General features: G+C 37.0%; 2 protein-coding genes across 2 annotated transcripts; both read right to left on the minus strand.

Annotated features, from left to right (window-relative positions):
- Positions 1 to 4,386: 4,386 nt before the first annotated feature.
- On the minus strand, positions 4,387 to 7,075 carry LOC133718696 (deoxypodophyllotoxin synthase-like). Its single transcript, XM_062145566.1, has 3 exons — positions 5,675 to 7,075; positions 5,190 to 5,514; positions 4,387 to 4,804 (listed from the first exon to the last, which is right to left on the minus strand). The coding sequence occupies exons 1-3, from the start codon at positions 6,049 to 6,051 to the stop codon at positions 4,556 to 4,558; spliced, it is 951 nt and encodes a 316-aa protein (XP_062001550.1). The 5' UTR covers positions 6,052 to 7,075; the 3' UTR covers positions 4,387 to 4,555.
- Positions 7,076 to 14,966: 7,891 nt separating this feature from the next.
- LOC133718349 (deoxypodophyllotoxin synthase-like) lies at positions 14,967 to 17,122 on the minus strand. The gene is made up of 3 exons (XM_062145178.1): positions 16,676 to 17,122; positions 15,854 to 16,178; positions 14,967 to 15,485 (listed from the first exon to the last, which is right to left on the minus strand). Exons 1-3 carry the CDS (start codon positions 17,050 to 17,052, stop codon positions 15,237 to 15,239), a joined length of 951 nt encoding a protein of 316 aa, XP_062001162.1. The 5' UTR covers positions 17,053 to 17,122; the 3' UTR covers positions 14,967 to 15,236.
- Positions 17,123 to 17,409: the final 287 nt, after the last annotated feature.

Below are 17,409 nucleotides of genomic sequence, written 5' to 3' on the forward strand. Positions count from 1 at the left end.
TCTTCTTCCTCTCCTGAAATTGTAAGTATGTATTGCAATTTTGTTGAATTTCAATCGATTCAATTTTGGGGGAATACTATATCAAGTTTTTCTCAAGTTTTTAATTCGTTATTGATTTCCAGGTGGTTTGTTGGGCTTGTGTTTGGAGCAAAGCCGCAAGAGGGACTAATGTGATTCAGTTTGCGGAGCAAATTGAGAGAAATCCGATTTTGCAGGTATCAAATTGGGATTGTACATTTTTTAGGTTGTTACACCCCATACTTAGATTTACCAATGTACTGGCCATTTGAATGGTAAATGATCGAAATTTTTATTTTTACTTACATTTCGAACATTTAAGGAAACTCCATAGTTGACTTTTTTTCCTGTTCATTTTTTTAGGAAACTTCATTCACAAAAGATGTAGAGCACGTTGAACTGAATTCGTAGACATGCAGAACGCAAAATTCAGAGTTCATTTGAGTAAGTTATGGTCTACGAAAGTTTAATTATTACGTAAGAGTTTTTAGGGACTTTTGAAGGGGTGAAATTGACATTTTGCGTCATAGTATTTATAGAAACCCTAGCAGCATTTTTTTTGGGTGGGGGGGGGGGGTGTGAGTGTGGAAGAACCTCAGGTAGGAACTCTCTTTTCTTGACTCGACGGCCAGACCCGACCAAAACCCTAACCAGGTGGATTCTTCGCCGTCCAGCCGCACCGGTGCCAATCAACGAGCCTCCTCGTGTCGGTGAGGTTTCCGGGCTTCCTCTCCTCCAACCGCCGCTCACAGAGACGCATCGAAACAAAAAAGGCTTCGGCAGTCCGCGCACTTGACTCGACCAAAGCTCCACCATCTGGCCACCACAAGCGACGCCATAACCCAAAAATTGAATCTTTTGTCATCCTCGTTTCAACCATATATGCCTTGTGAATCGATTTAGCTTGAGGAAGACAAATTAAGAAATTGAAATTTCGGTTTCCCGAGGCTTTTGAGGTGAAATCCGGCTTTATCACTTGTTCTTGGACTTTGATGTAGTAGGGAAACTTTTTGGGCTCGTTGAAATGAACATTTTGGTATAGGTGTTGCAATCCATTTCAGGTTGAGTATGGCGGCGCGTGGGACCCACTCACAGACGCTTGTGGAAGCGCGTGCCGCCGCTTCTGGTGTTTTGTTTTGCTCTGTTAGAGAGAGCTCAATGTTGGGAAGATGTCAATATGTTTTTTGTTGACATTAGTATACGTTTAGTAATTGATTGGAAACTCTGTAGGTTCAGATTTGGGTTTTCAAACCGTGATGATCCGACCGTTGGTTCAACATGAATTTTCATTAGATCTTTAGAATTATTGAGTACATGAAACTCTAGAAGTTTGAGCCCATTTTGGATTTTCAGACTTTCCGTCGAGAGTATCAAAATTAAGTATTAATTAATTATGATTTACAATTTCCTTAGATTTGATTCCACTTTTGATTTACGATTTCCGGTTAACATTTCGGATTTGTGTTTTATTTATAAATTATGATTTTTGTCGAATATCTCAGATTTTAACTTGACGGCGATATGATGTTTATGCTTGGGATTGAATTTGAATGTTATGACTATTGTTTAGGTTATTCTACGTATGTGATCATAATAATCAATTTGGTTGTGATTTATGGATCCTCGGATTATCATTGAATTATAGATGTGATGACTGTTGATTGAGATAGTTTATGTCTGGGCCTAGGAAGCCATTGAGGATACCGTGTGATCTTGATCAAAAAAAAAAAAATGTTTGTGAAATTTGTATTGTTTGGATTGGATGTATGAGAGTTCTTCTAATAAGGACAAAATGAGGACTAGTTGAGGACTTTCTAATCAACGGTTTGAGAGACTCACTTTTCGATTACATTACGCCAAATCAACCTTTAGATGTTTTAGATGTTTATATATGCATGAGTAGATCACTTCAAAAAATTTTCTTTCAAATTGCTAATTGTTAAGGTACTAAACAAGATCAAATCAATGAACGAACCAAATCTGTCAAACATGAATCGTTCATGTTCATAACTGATAAATCACGATTATGAATGTCTTAACGATTTTCAATTTGGTTGAAAAATTGCATAATTGATCTACACATAAATATCTAAACATCTAACAGTTGATTTGCGGAAATGTTATCGATAAGTGAGTCTCAAACAAAAGTCCTCAACTAGTCCTCATTTTAGTGGTCCTCATTAGAAAGGCTCACTTGGATGTATCATGTGATTGGAGACACCAGGAGAGAGGGATGGACTAGTGATCTTAATTTGTGGCACCAGAAGAGAGGGGATGTACTGGTGGCTACTGTTGATGTTGAGGCACCAAGAGAGAGGGGATGAATTGGTGGCCGATATTGCTGTTATGGCACCAGGAGAGAGGGGATGGACTGGTGATCGATATTGTTGTTGTGGCACAAGAGATAGGGAATGATCTGGTTGCTATGATGGTTATTGATTTGTGAGATTAGTATGTTATGATTTGAGATCTCTGTGGTTGATGAATGCGTGTATATGTCTATCTTATTGATTCCGATTTTGATTTTAATATTATATATCTCATTTTTAGTTCGTATTGTAACTTATTGTTCTTATGATCGAGATTTAAGGGCTGTGACCCATAGGTATTTTAGTTGGAGTGTGATTTTTATTATGGGGAGCAAGTAGTTTTCAGAAGTTTGAGGTTGGACTTGTGTTGTTAGAAGTGTTTAGTTTGTTATTGTAGGTTGAGGTAGTCCAGTTTAGGGAAAGTTCTGCCCAATTTTTTGGTAGAATTTTATCTAAATGGGGCCCCGCAGGGCCATTTTAGATTTCAGGGTAAAATCCGGGGCCGGTCCTGTTATAGGTTCAGTTAGGTTATGAATTTTGTGTCTTTTTGGGATTTCATTGTGGCAGCAATCATAGGTTCATTGACCTTATTGGTGTTTTTCTCGATTTCCCAGTAATTTAAAAATGTAAATGAGCACTTTTTCTGGGCTGATGAAATGGATTGCTGGGTTGCTTGATCCTTGGATTGGAGCACTTTTTCAGGTTTGTCTTTGCTTTTGTCTTTGTAGAATTGTTAATTGTTAATTGTTTGTTGCGATCCTTAGGTTGCTGTTTTGCTTTTGTTTTCAAAATTGGTTCTGAGTTGTAGTGAGTTATTTTGCTACTGATTTTATCTTTGTTTGAAGGATGCTCTCCTTAGTTCAAACAAGGAAGTCATAATTTTTCCCTATGCTTTATAGATTAATTTGTCTAGTTTTGACTATTCTTGTTTCTACGACAACCACTGAAAGAGCATTTCCAGCTATGAACATCATTAAGAATAAACTTAGAAGCGAGATGGAAGATGAGTTTCTTGGTGATTGTATGGTCCTTCACATTGAGAAAGAGTATGTTGAATCTATTGACAATGAATCGGTAATTAAAGAGTTCGAAACTTCACGGATTCATAAAGTTAGATTTAGTTGGTTTGTGCTCTTGTATTGTATTGCATTGCACGTTTATTTTATTGTTGAGTTTGTTCTTTACTTTTGTATATGCATTTGGGGGGAAAGGTTCATTACATACCCCCCCCCCCCCTCCCCTTCCTGATTAAATGTATTTTTTATTTTTCAATTAATAAAATTCTCTCGCACGGTCGAAATTCTACACTATAATTTTTTTATAGTTAATTTGATTAAAGTCCAAAAGCTAGATCCTATATTGATTGTAGTCCGCATCAATTTTTCTTGTCAATTGCGGTCCAATGACTCAACTACCACCTCGGATTTATTTCCTTTTCCATCTTGCTGACTCAACTCTCATTAATTTTTCTTTTTTACATGACTAATATGCTCTTATTGAATGTCTTTGCACATAAAAGGTAAGAATTAATTAATAGGGTTAAAATTAGCAATCTGATTAGTAATTTAATATCATATTTGATGTATATATTCTGAAAATTATTCTATGCACCGACGGTGTAAATGACCAAACACTTATAAGATGATCTCAACCCTTCATATTTATAATTAATATTTTTATTGATAACTTAAAAGTGTATTTAATATACCCCGTATATCTTCCTTAAACTATAATGATCCCACATAAAATTATGGAATTGATATGACATTGAATACCGTATTTAATGTTAATCATTCCTAAAATTATTCTAATTTAAAAGATGTCTTCTATAAGTTAGGAATCTTTTTAAAGCAATTTTTTGATAATGTTGTTCTTCTTGAACGCCAAAGCTCCTATAACTTGTATGTAATGTCAAGTTTCACGATGTGATTCTTCTTCTTTAACATTAAGCTTTCTATGGTTAAGGTATTTTCTTGTCAGCCCTATATAATTGTGATCGTTTTGATATATAGATTAATTCTTGGCAGAGATCAACTCAAAACCATCTTGTATACTCGTATTACATAACTTATTTCTTAATAGATTAATAGATGATGATATATATTACATAGACAATGAACCCTAACCACTTATAATTAATTTAAACCACAAAGCAAAGGACATAAATATTGGATCGCAAAGCAAAACATGGATCCTGATTCCTAGCTAGCTGAACCAATTCAAATCAGCTAGTTTTTAACACCGCAATAGGCTTCGATGGGTGACTTTGCCTTCTTGGCCTCCTCTGTGGTGTAAAATCTTATGAAGCCACGACTGTCGAACTGGTTGTAGAGGAGTGGGTGGCTGTCGTCTACTAGCTCTTTGGGTACTTGGAATACTCCATTGTTAAACGTAAACATTCCCAGTGAATATCGAGTCTTGTCCCCGCAGTGCTTCACTCGATGGTGGCAAGCTTTCACTCTGTCATTGCTCCATACCTATTACCAAATCAATTAGATTAATATATGACTATTCAAATTATTTTAATCAAAACTTTAAAAAATAGTTTAATGTATTAACTAGTGACAAAAAACCTACGTATACGGTCGTTACCTAACTTGAAAATTAAAATTTTGATTAATTTAAAGCTAGAGGCCAGATATATGTTGTAGTAGGCATAATTATTTGCTTCGTTGTTTTGCAGAGAGCAGCCGATCGATGGATCCTTCTTTGTTCTCACTCACTATAGGGACAACAAATTATTTGTTTTTGTCTTCCATGTCGGAATATATGTATGGTATATAGTAGTATACGAATAACTAGGATACTTGTTATAACTTATAGAGCTCTAATTTGGAAATTAATGGAATAGGTTTTAAGTACCTGAAGTCCATCACCAGCCATGAAGAGGAACTGAGAAGGTGCAGACTCGACACTACTCCAATCACCATCCTTAGTCTGAACCTCGAGGCCACCGACATCATGCTGAACAACAATGGTGGTGAAGTTCTTGTCTGTGTGGCTCGGAAACCTTATGACTGTGTCGCTCTCTTCTGGTGTCCTGTACTTGAGAAAACGAAGAAGATGACTGTTTGAACTCGCCAACGATTCATATTGCTCTTGGGGTACCCCAAAGCTTTCGAACATCATTTTTTCCACTGTGTTTTCCAAGTCCCCGAGCAACTTGGCAAACAGATCTGTGATTTCACTGCAAGCAAAAATAAGCAACACATATGATTGATCATTAATTTGAACAAAGTAAAGTTAATTGATTGATATCCAATAAAAGAACGTACACAGTACACATACATGACACATATATATTATAACTAATGAGATCCCTGAACATAAGTAGCAAGGTACGTTACCAGAATTTGGTCTTTCCATTAGGCCACATGAGGTCCCTGAACTTTTGAGTTTCTTGTGGGGATGTGACGTTGTCAATGGCCATGCCTTCATAGAGCGGCATGAGCGGGTTTGGTCCGATATAGCCACGGTAAGGCTCCTCGCTGGTGTTCTTGACTTTGTTTTCGAGGGGAACTTCGAACAAATCCCTGGATTGGCCAAAGATATTGTCCATGAGCTGTGGGGAAACTAGTTGGTACAAAGCCACAAAGCAACCGTATTCTTCGAGTGCATAGCGGACTTGTTTGCAGGTGGAAGCCCAGGAGCTTGAGCCAGGCTTCAAGTCTTGGAGGGAGAAATTGATGTTGGGAAGCTCTTTGGGAAGTGTCATGGAACCCATTAATTACGAGCTAGTAGGATATTTGTTGCTAGATAGACTGGAATGGATGTGCAAACTGTGTGTTGGCCTAAACGTTTCTCTAATTCCCTAAATAATAATTGATTATTCGTTAATATACTCTGTTGGTCACAGGGGTCTTCATAGTTTTGTGAGAAATAAGACCAATTGGTCCACCATGGCGTTAATAAAATTGATTGAGGATGCTGAGGCTGGTGTACTACTAAACCAAACTAGGAGCCGGAATTTCCTGGTTGGTGTGCTTTTTTTATTTTATTTTACTTTTTTTCTGGCAACGGTGTGCTTCTTTTTGCAGTTTTTGAAGCAAAGGGTTTTATAATGAATGCTTTTTTGACACAAAAATCACATGCATCATTTCTACGGTTCTACCTCATCATCAGAATCAAGACCCACTAATTAAAAGCATCCATTGTATGCCAATGCTTTATGTAAAAAAAAATTGTTTCTCATTTATCCATGTCAGCCCTTCTAGAAGCCGCGTCTATTTTTTATTCTGAAAGAGAATTAAATCTTTGCCAAATCGCGCCACTAACCCTACCATTGGCATGCACTTCCTTCGGTTCTCATCAATTTGGTAACATAACTTTTGAGATTGAACAGGCTTCTAGATGTAAGCCTGTAGCCACTAGGCGGTGGACGGTTTGGAAAGAAAAGAAAAACATATATAATATTGTTCCACGTCGCACAGCACCAAAATCATTGTCATGCATACACATTGAACCGCGCCACCGTGGTGAGCTTCCTAGCTATGAGGCTAAGATCAAGGCAGCACTAATCGGTATACTCAGAATTTCCGGAAATATTGTTGGGGTTTTCACCCAATTCTATGTTGGAATTTAATTAGAATATTTTAAAGGGTAAAATCTTTATATGGTACCTGAACTATTACGAAATGCACTTTTTGGTACCTACAAATTTTTAGGGAGTCTAGTGGTACCTGTATTATCCCTCCGTTAGCCATTTTAGTACTTCCGTCAATTATTCCGTTAAAGTATGGGTAAAATCGTAAAATACCTATTTTTCATATTTCTTTTACAAATTTTTTATTAAAATAAATTAGACTAGGTTAAAAGAAATACCTAGACTTGAATTTAGTGAATATCTAGATTTACCTACCATCTCTATTGATTAATCTTATTAATTGTTCGAGAAAAAAGTTTTCTCCAAATTAGTATATATTAAATTTTCATAAAATAAAATAAAAAACTAAACAAAAATAAAAGTACTTAAATTAATTGACCCAAGTATCCCGATAACAGTGAAGAATAAATTGGGTATTATTTATCTTTTTTTATGTGTCAAAATGTTTTTTAATTATAGATATTCAATATATTAAATTCTATAATTCTAATTATGAATGAAAAGACTATTTTACCCTTACTATTTTACTCACATGAGTGTCACATGACCGCCACGTAGGCATTTTTAACGGATTAATGGCCGTACTATAAGGGCTAACGGAGGGATAGTACATGTACCACTGGACTCCCTGAAAATTTGTAGGTACCAAAAAGTGCATTTCGTAATAGTTCGGGTACTATATGAGGATTTTACCCTATTTTAAAATACCTGCTATTTTAAAAACCTCCTTTGAACTGTTATTTGCATATAGTAATAGTCATTAATTCTTTTTTTGTCATTAACTCTCATTGATTGTGATTATTACAAAGATTTCATCAGTTTGGATTATTCATTTGGTTAACTCTGTAATTATATTGGTTCATTCCTTATTTGATACCTTCGGTTTTGATTTTTCCTAATCAATGTCATTATATTCATTTCTGTTACATAAGTTACAAAGCTTAATTGCTATTGGCAAATTGTTATTGCATTAATCATCCTTGCTCTATATAATCTCTAGCTCTCCAAATCAAAATAGACAACAAGAAATTCAATTTCCTTTGTTTCCTTTTCTGAGCTCAAAATACTCATGTGTTTCCTTTAATTTATCTATTCCACCAAAAGAAAGTTTCAAGCTGTTCGATACGATCCGAGTATTGTGAGTGTACAACTACAAAAATCGAGGTTGTTGTACCCTGGAGGGTAGGGCGCCACAAACCTGCTACACCGAGGCATTGTCTGCGAGGGGCGAAATCTACTCTTAAGGGCAGTGTTTACACGCCTCAACCTTAAACTCTTTTCGAGTAATGTGTCATTCGGAAGCCTATAAATCCAAGAGATAAGTTCTATAATCCTTGTTATTTAATCTATTATGACAATAATATTATGATTATTATTTGTTACTAATATATTGTATTTTTTAGATCTTGTAGGAGGTGAAATCTGGTGACGGAAGTAGCATCCATCGACCAAATTTTCCAACATTCTCCTCGTTTTCATTTTTCCCTCACCTTTTCAACTGTCAGGGAAGCAATCACTTTGTTTATATGCAAAGCCGCCCAGCATAGTCCATTGTGTAGAACCTCACCCGCAATGGACGTCACAGTAACCCCTAAAATTGTGTTCCCACATTATTCGTTCGGCAATGGTGGCCTCAGTCTCTCCCTCATCCCTGCCATAACCCAAAAGTAGCCTCCTGATTAGGGTTTAGATCGAAATGCATGCTACGTATTGCGGCTGGCCAAATATGTGTCATGATTGCCTGGAGGGACGAAATGTTGTTAGTGGCCATCTCAGCATGCATTGACCTTTGCTTTGAGTTGTGCAACTTTTTATTTGGGAAAATGAAATACTCATATTCTTAAAGAATCAGAAAATAGCATTGGAGTAAGATGCTTATTATTGTTGCCAATGAATATCTCGCTGTTGGAAAAGGGTATATGAACTGGGAGATCAACTAGGCCATATCACGAAACTGGCCGGGGCTGAAAGTGGGAGGAGGTTGAGAAATTTTAAATCAGAGCCAGAACGAGAGATTTCAGACCATGTGTTAAAGAAATGCCAGAAAGACGTACCATGCATCCACAACTGAGTGGTTTATGCTGCACTGAAGATGTCATCAACTAGCTCAGTTACTTGCACATTGCAAGCAATGGTTTCGAAATGCCTTGGTCATTCACAATCCTCATCATGGGGAAGAGGCTATTGACTATGTCTTCAATAGTGTAAATAGGGCCGAGGATGTCGGCCACTCTTACACCATGAGCAACTGCGTGGACAAATTACTCGGCTCCTCAGCCATAACAGCTGATGAAAACACAAGTGGTGTTATCTTCATTTTCCATCACTGCTAAGCGGCTGGCAAGTGGCTTTTAGGTGTTGAACCAGGTTGCTGCTTTGTTCTTTCTTTGCTGGTTTATTGAAACGAAGCGCCGTTTCAATGTAATCGAGTTTGATGAGTTACAGATCGCATGGAGTCAACTCAATTCTATTAGCTAACTCATCATTAGTTGTGACTTGTTGGTCGGACAATGGTCATGGAAATCAGCCGAATGGGACTCATTTTTCTCCAAATTGACCAACACCAAACTGAGCATGATACATCCCTTATATAAAAGCACAATATATATATATATATATATATATATATATATATATATATATATATATATATATATATATATATATATATACGGAGCGGATCGAGAGAGGACGTCCTCACTTTCGCTAAAGTGCGGACGAGGTTGCTGCAGCCCAACTCAAGCCACGACGGTGCTGCGCCAGTTGCCGGAGGGAGGCTAGGGGTCGGACGGACCAGGCTGCAGTCGGGTGAAGTCGCCGGCGATGAGGTTGCAGCGCTGCAAGTCAGGTTGCAGTTGCAGGTGAGGTTGGTGCCCAGAAACCTGCAACCTCGACCTCCTCCGACCTTGATAGCTGTCCAGAAGCCGTCTGGGATGCTTCTGGCCTCCTTCCAGCCCGATTCGCGCGGCCGTCGAGGCCTGAGCGGGGCTGCAACGCCGTCGTCCGCACTTTAGCGAAAGTGCGGACGTCCTCTCTTGATCGGGCCTGTATATGAATTAACCGCTCTCAAAAGAATAAAAACAGTCAAAAATAAAACTGCAATTTTAATTTTAGATTCAAAACCAAACCGAAATGGTTTTTGATAGTGATAAAGGGTCTTTCTAACCACCCTTACGGATGTGTTGGTATTATATTGTACAATGAATGACATTTTCAACAACAAAAAAAAATAGCAACATAGATGATAGAGAAAAAAAAATCAATTTCAAATCGCATTGAAAATTTTTTTTTTTTTTTTTTTTGAATAAGAGTGATTTTTTTTTTCCTCTCTAATTGAGAATCCATAACAATGAAAATGAAAGTGATGGATGCACTCCTCCAAAGATTGTTAGTATAACCAAAGAAAGATTTCATATGGACCAATCGACATCAATAGTTGCCTAGTTGGGCATTTTGGTCCCCAAGCATGTTGCATACTTTGCATGCATAAGACACCCATTATTATGCAGGAAAATTCTAGTGTATCTTAATGTATGACATACACTAATTTTCTTGAATATTTTAGGCCGTTTGATATAATTATATTTTATCTAACGGTCTATAATATTCAATAATGGTACTCTGCTTATCTGTTAGCCTGTATAAACATTTTTTTTTTTTGCAAATTTCTAAATTACGTATATCTCTCTTAGAAAAACCCTAAATTGAAAGTGCAGGTATGAACTTGTTCAATTTTCTTCCTGTACAAATTTTCCTTCTGCTAAGAAAAGCCCTAAATTGAAAAGGAGAAGACCGGAGGAAGGAGGAAGTGTTGAGGAAGGATAGGTCACAGTACTCGTAAGTTTTCTGGTACCATATTTGTTTTTACTTTCTGCAGCATGTTTAGTTGGAATTTGATGGCCACATTCTCTACCGGCCACAACGCCTCCTTAGCCTCCACTGTCATCTATCTCGATCTACGCCTCTCTCCTCCTCCTCCTTCAACCCCCCCCCCCCCCCCCCTCCGCTATACCCACCATGTCTTTTACCTCTTTCCCGAACCCAAATCCCTCTTTGTTCAACCATGCCATCAAATCTCTCTCTGTGAATTTCCCGTCAATTCCTTTTCATTTTCATATATACTACTTAATATATTTGTATTCTGTTTTTAGTTTGCATTTTTAGTTTCTGGATACTTTATCTACTTACCGACAATTTCTGACTTCTAAAAGGGCCCCATACATGGTCACGTCTAGCATAAAGTAAAGACATGAACATGCCTTTGGTTGTTTCTTTCATGTCCATGAATTAGTGGCAAGAAAAATAGAACTATTAAATCAATGATATATTTAGAAGTTAGAGTGGCATTAGTTGGCTGGGTGCTTCAGTTGAAAGTAAGTTTAAAGATTGGAAGCTATTAGAATTCAATAAATATCAGAGACCCTTGTCTATTTTGGATTTGTTTTCAATTTTGAGCTGTCAAGTTTGGGGATTTAAGTGCGAGATTTTTCGATTTCTAGTCTTTTGGTTTAGTACATTGATATAGTGAATGCATTTTTCTCTGAATTTTAGTCATCTTCTTGGTCTTTAATCTTTTCAGAAAGTGTACTTCTTCTTATAACATTGCATCTATAATAAGTTGTAACTGACTCTTTGTGGCTTTGTGCGCTTAATGTAAAGTTTGACTAGTTTGATTTTTCAGGTGGGTTTCTTGAGTTCATAATCTCATAGTTCGTCTGATCATGGAATGGAACTTGAATGCATTATATACCTACTCATATTTATATGTTTTTCTTTTCTTTCTTTTTGTCTCATTTGGAATGTCTTTGTTTCTTGAATTCTTGTACGTACGCCCATGTTGCAAAGCTCCTAGAGTATCAATGCCACATTCTTTCATTTCATCATGGTTTGATAATGGCGGGTTTTGTACTGTTGTTTTTCTTTATGCACTACCAATTGGTTGGTTATTAGGCTTTAGGGGTTTTATCAAATTGATAATGGTTGTTTATATTTCTTCAAGCACTCCCAATTATTCCAACACAGAATGGCAGCCCTGAAATGAAAAGGCTATCGCCTCCTTGTATGCTATGGTGCATAAATCAGTGGGATCAGGTAAGAAATAGATAATCAAGTAAATTATCACATGTTAGTGTAGCTGCTGCTCTTTGCTCTATAATTTTACTAAGTCTTCCCACCTTGATGTAGTCCATGCGTGTACGTCTCTGCTTGTTTTGAAGCTCTTATATGTACTAGCAATGAGATGCGAATCACCAATTTTTAGTTAGTTTTGGTGTGTAATCTATGCAATTTTCTGTTTGGTTGTTGTTGATTTTACTTGTGTAATCTTTTCTTTGTTTCAGGCAATTTATGCAATTTCTAGAACTAATTAAGCTTCTTTCTTCACAGGCAGTTTATTATTACATGGAAGATTATGTTCCTAAGAGGGATGCTGCATTTTGATTATACGCATTTTTATGCGCGTAATTGCACTCTAAATATTAGAATTAAGTTAATCCTCAAGTCAATTCACTACAACAAAGCTGGTCTTTTACGACACACAGTGTGTACCATAAAATGCAACTTTACTGCACAAAAAAGCGTGTCGTAAAAGACAAATTTCTCTTGTGACACACAAATGTGCGCCGTAAAAAATATTTTTTGCGTATCGTAAAACACTCTTTTGCATGCCGTGAAAGATGTTTTACAACTTTGATTATGTGCCGTAAAAGACCCTTTTGCATGCCATGAAAGATGTTTTACAACTTTGATTATGTGCCGTAAAAGACCCTTTTGCATGCCATGAAAGATGTTTTACAACTTTGATTATGTGCCGTAAAAGACCCTTTTGCGTGTCATAAAAGATGTCTTCGATCATTCACTCTTCTAATAGACAATACTTTCAATTAAACTCTTTCATTCAAGCATAGTAAACAAAAGCATTCATGTAGTAAAATTTTATCAATTAAATAACTTCATATTACAAAATCATAGTATAATTAAACTGATTTTCAAATAGAACATGCTAGCTAGATCATCCTTGCTCTATAATGTTCTACTCACAACCTCAAGGTTTGAGCATGGAAGAAAAACCTTGCTGGTACAGGTCCTCCAGGTCCTGATGTTTCAACCTCACTTCCACCACTTGGATCATTTTTTACATAAGCAACCTAGGAAAATAAAAAATAACAAAGTAAGATAAATGCCAGCAATGTACTTTGACGTCCATTTCCCAGGAAGGATGTTATATTAAAAAAAAAAGACTGAGAGGCATGTTATATTCAAAAAAAAAAGAAAAAAAGTGATCAACATTTTAATATATACAAACCTGGCCAATATCTTTTGATGACTGCAAAAGAGAATATGCACCCTCCGGAAGCTTATATTTCCTGATAAACATATAAATTGCATCAAGCACTGCTTGTGTAGAAAACAGGCATAACCACCAAGAAAGACAGTAAATAATAATTTGAAAAAGAAGAAGAAGAAGAAGAAGAAGAAGAAGAAGAAGAATGAGGGAAGGGAGGATGGGGACGATAGACTTACCCTAAGGCATCAATGCTCTTGGATAGCAAAAGGGCTTTCTCCTTCTCCTCCTGCAGAAATAGAAAGCAAACCAATCCATGTCAAGCTAAGAGACTTAAACAGAAATACACAAATGAATATATTGACGTAACTCCAACTTTTGCAACTTCCTTTCCCTTTCATGGTATTTCTACTCCGGTTCAAGAGTCGTATAGGAACTCACTTGGCATGAATTAGAGCCAGTTCAAGGGTCTCTAATTCACATCAAGAGGCCTAAAGATCGAGGAATTAGACTACTAAGCGACCTGCCCGCGCATTCACGCAACGGGTGTAAATCACCATGCTTATAACTCCTCGAATACGAAATTGAAGGTTTCTAGCTTAGGAATTAGAGGGGGTCAAGCCTCTAACTCCATTCTAGACATGCTCAAAATACACACCCTAGAGTTGACTAGACTCCTAGACATGCATTTTAACCCAACAAAAATAGATATAAGCATCCATCATATGAAAATTGCATCATTACATTAAAATAAGCATCTTTTACACAAGATTTGGACCGAGGTACACAACCCTAGCCCCCAACAACAAAACTACTCACTACCCATCATTAAACAAACATCAATATACAAAATTTAAAGAGGAACAAAGTGAAGAGAAGTAGAAGTAACAAGAACAAGCCACAAATTGCTATAAAGCAATTATGGCTAACCTTGATTTATGACTGCCCACTTTTACCCAAACTTGATAGTGATGAAGCTCTTAATGTTTGGGCTTCCCCTTTGAATTTTGTGAAATTAATGAGAAGATAGAATTTTAGTGAGGTGGATCTTGGTGAGGTGAAGAAAAGATGAGAAAGAGGAATTTTGGTGAGGTGAATCTTGGTGAGGAGAGAAAATTGGTGAAGAGGTGTGGAGAAGGAAATGAGGTCTGATGCGGCGCTGCTCTCTGTAGGGTTCTGTGAAAATCTCTAATTCTCTATATATATGTGCCGTCTGTGACTCTAGCTGGGAAGAGAGGATAGTGAACTAATTATCAATGGACGGCTAAGATTCAAAGAGGAAGAAACGGGAGTGAAGGAGCTGTTTCGGTGGTCTTCCAAGAGTAAGAAAAAGCAACAAGACTGCCACGTGGCAGTATTTGGTTGACTTAAGAAAGAGAAGAGGCTGATGGCATGCACGTGGTTTTTGGAAATCAAGGTGAAGATTGCATTTGTCTGCTTCTTTGCATGATTAATTAAGTAATTAATAATTTGATTAATTAACTTAATTAATTAAGCACCATTTCTTTTCCTTGCTTTTCCCGTTCTTGGTCTTCTTTTGTATTTTTTTCTTTCTTTGTCGCGACACTCTAACATATAGCCCCATGAGTTGGACTCCATTTTCTCACTCGAGTTGATCATGGTTGATTAATGTTGACTTTTCGTCATTTTCTCGGAATCTTCATTTTGCTCTAATTTCGCACAACTTCTTCCAAAATCCACAACTCCGCTTATTTACTACAGAATAAATAAAAATAAATTAATTACATAATAATTGACTTGAAGATTAACTTATTTATAATATTTTAGATATAATTACACGCATATAAATGCGTATTATCAGAGATCAACTCAAAATCATCTTGTATACTCGTAATACATAACTTATTTCTTAATAGATTGATAGATGATGATATATATTACATAGACAATGAACCCTAACCACTTATAATTAATTTAAACCACAAAGCAAAGGACAAAAATATGGGATCGCAAAGCAAAACATGGATCTTGATTCCTAGCTAGCTGAACCAATTCAGATCAGCTAGTTTTTAACACCGCAATAGGCTTTGGTGGGTGACTTTGCCTTCTTGGCCTCCTCTGTGGTGTAAAATCTTATGAAGCCACGACTGTCGAACTGGTTGTAGAGGAGTGGGTGGCTGTCGTCTACTAGCTCTTTAGGTACTTGGAATACTCCATTGTTAAAGGTAAACATTCCCAGTGAGTATCGAGTCTTGTCCCCGCAGTGCTTCACTCGATGGTGGCAAGCTTTCACTCTGTCATTGCTCCATACCTATTACCAAATCAATTAGATTAATATATGACTATTCAAATTATTTTAATCAAAACTTAAAAAAAATAGTTTAATGTATTAGCTAGTGACAAAAAACCCGTATACGATCGTTACCTAACTTGAAAATTAAAATTTTGATTAATTTAAAGCTAGAGGCCAGATATATGTTGTAGTAGGCATAATTATTTGCTTTGTTGTTTTGCAGAGAGCAGCCGATTGATGGATCCTTCTTTGTTCTCACTCACTAGAGGGACTTTTGTCTTCCATGTCGGAATATATGTATGGTATAGTAGTATACGAATAACTAGGATACTTGTTATAACTTATAGAGCTCTAATTTGGAAATTAATGGAATAGGTTTTAAGTACCTGAAGTCCATCACCAGCCATGAAGAGGAACTGAGAAGGTGCAGACTCGACACTAATCCAATCACCATCCTTAGTCTGAACCTCGAGGCCACCGACATCATGCTGAACAACAATGGTGGTGAAGTTCTTGTCTGTGTGGCTCGCAAACCTTATGACCGTGTCACTCTCTTCTGGTGTATTGTACTTGAGAAAACGAAGAAGATGACTGTTTGAACTCGCCAACGATTCATATTGCTCTTGGGGTACCCCAAAGCTTTCGAACATCATTTTTTCCACTGTGTTTTCCAAGTCCCCGAGCAACTTGGCAAACAGATCTGTGATTTCACTGCAAGCAAAAATAACCAACACATACGATCGATCAATAATTTAAACAAAGTAAAGTTATATGGGTAAAGTTATGGTATGTTAACATTTCTCATACATCAACTATTTTTACCCCTTTAAAGACTCATGTTACCACTTTGAGGACTAATATTACTATTTTGAGGACTCATATGGTAAACTAAGAAAATTTGCCACTTTAAGGACTCATGTTACCACTTTGAGGACTAATATTACTATTTTGAGGACTCATGTGGTAACTAAGAAAATTTACCACTTTAAGGACTCATGTTACTACTTTAAGGACTAATATTACTATTTTGAGGACTCATTTTACCATTTTTAAGGCAATTGTATGCATGTCATACGTTAACACATTATAGAATTTTCTAAGTTATATATTAATTGATATCAAGTAAAAGAATGTACACGGTACATACACATGACACAGATAATATATAAGTAATGAGATCCCTGAACATAAGTAGCAAGGTACGTTACCAGAATTTGGTCTTTCCATTAGGCCACATGAGGTCCCTGAATTTTTGAGTTTCTTGTGGGGATGTGACGTTGTCAATGGCCATGCCTTCATAGAGCGGCATGAGCGGGTTTGGTCCGATATAGCCACGGTAAGGCTCCTCGCTGGTGTTCTTGACTTTGTTTTCGAGGGGAACCTCGAACAAATCCCTGGATTGGCCAAAGATATTGTCCATGAGCTGTGGGGAAACTTGTTGGTACAGAGCCACAAAGCAACCGTATTCTTCGAGTGCATAGCGGACTTGTTTGCAGGTGGAAGCCCAGGAGCTTGAGCCAGGCTTCAAGTCTTGGAGGGAGAAATTGATGGTGGGAAGCTCTTTGGGAAGTGTCATGGAACCCATTACGAGCTAGCTAGTAGGATATTTGTTTCTACCTTCTAGAGAGACTCGAATGGAATGGATGTGCAAACTACGTGTTGTGCTACCCTTTTTATAGTGACTCTGGCCGGCATGGCATCGGTTGTGGGTCACAGGAAAAGAGAAACAGTCAGAAAAGAGTCAGAAAAGAGTAGTAGTCGTTGAGGCACGTGAAAATAATTAAACCTTTGGTGTTGTTCTCTATATTTCCTAAATAATAATAATTAAATTTATTCGTTAATAAAGTATATTTTTTTTATACGCGTTAATATACTCTGTTGGTCACAGCCTCACGGGGTCTTGATAGGTTTGTTGAGAAATAAGACCAATTGGGCCATGGCG

Source organism: Rosa rugosa, chromosome 6 (genome assembly GCF_958449725.1).
Source record: "Rosa rugosa chromosome 6, drRosRugo1.1, whole genome shotgun sequence".
Classification (NCBI taxonomy): Eukaryota; Viridiplantae; Streptophyta; class Magnoliopsida; order Rosales; family Rosaceae; genus Rosa; species Rosa rugosa.

What these genes read in the sequence shown, in the direction of transcription:
- LOC133718349 (XM_062145178.1), bottom strand. Translation starts at nt 17,052, where the DNA reads ATGGGTTCCATGACACTTCCCAAAGAGCTTCCCACCATCAATTTCTCC. An exon ending in AATGGAAAGACCAAATTCTG is followed by an intron (nt 16,179 to 16,675) that starts GTAACGTACCTT and finishes TTTTGCTTGCAG; the next exon opens with TGAAATCACAGATCTGTTTG. An exon ending in TGGCTGGTGATGGACTTCAG is followed by an intron (nt 15,486 to 15,853) that starts GTACTTAAAACC and finishes ATTTGGTAATAG; the next exon opens with GTATGGAGCAATGACAGAGT.
- LOC133718696 (XM_062145566.1), bottom strand. Translation starts at nt 6,051, where the DNA reads ATGGGTTCCATGACACTTCCCAAAGAGCTTCCCAACATCAATTTCTCC. An exon ending in AATGGAAAGACCAAATTCTG is followed by an intron (nt 5,515 to 5,674) that starts GTAACGTACCTT and finishes TTTTGCTTGCAG; the next exon opens with TGAAATCACAGATCTGTTTG. An exon ending in TGGCTGGTGATGGACTTCAG is followed by an intron (nt 4,805 to 5,189) that starts GTACTTAAAACC and finishes ATTTGGTAATAG; the next exon opens with GTATGGAGCAATGACAGAGT.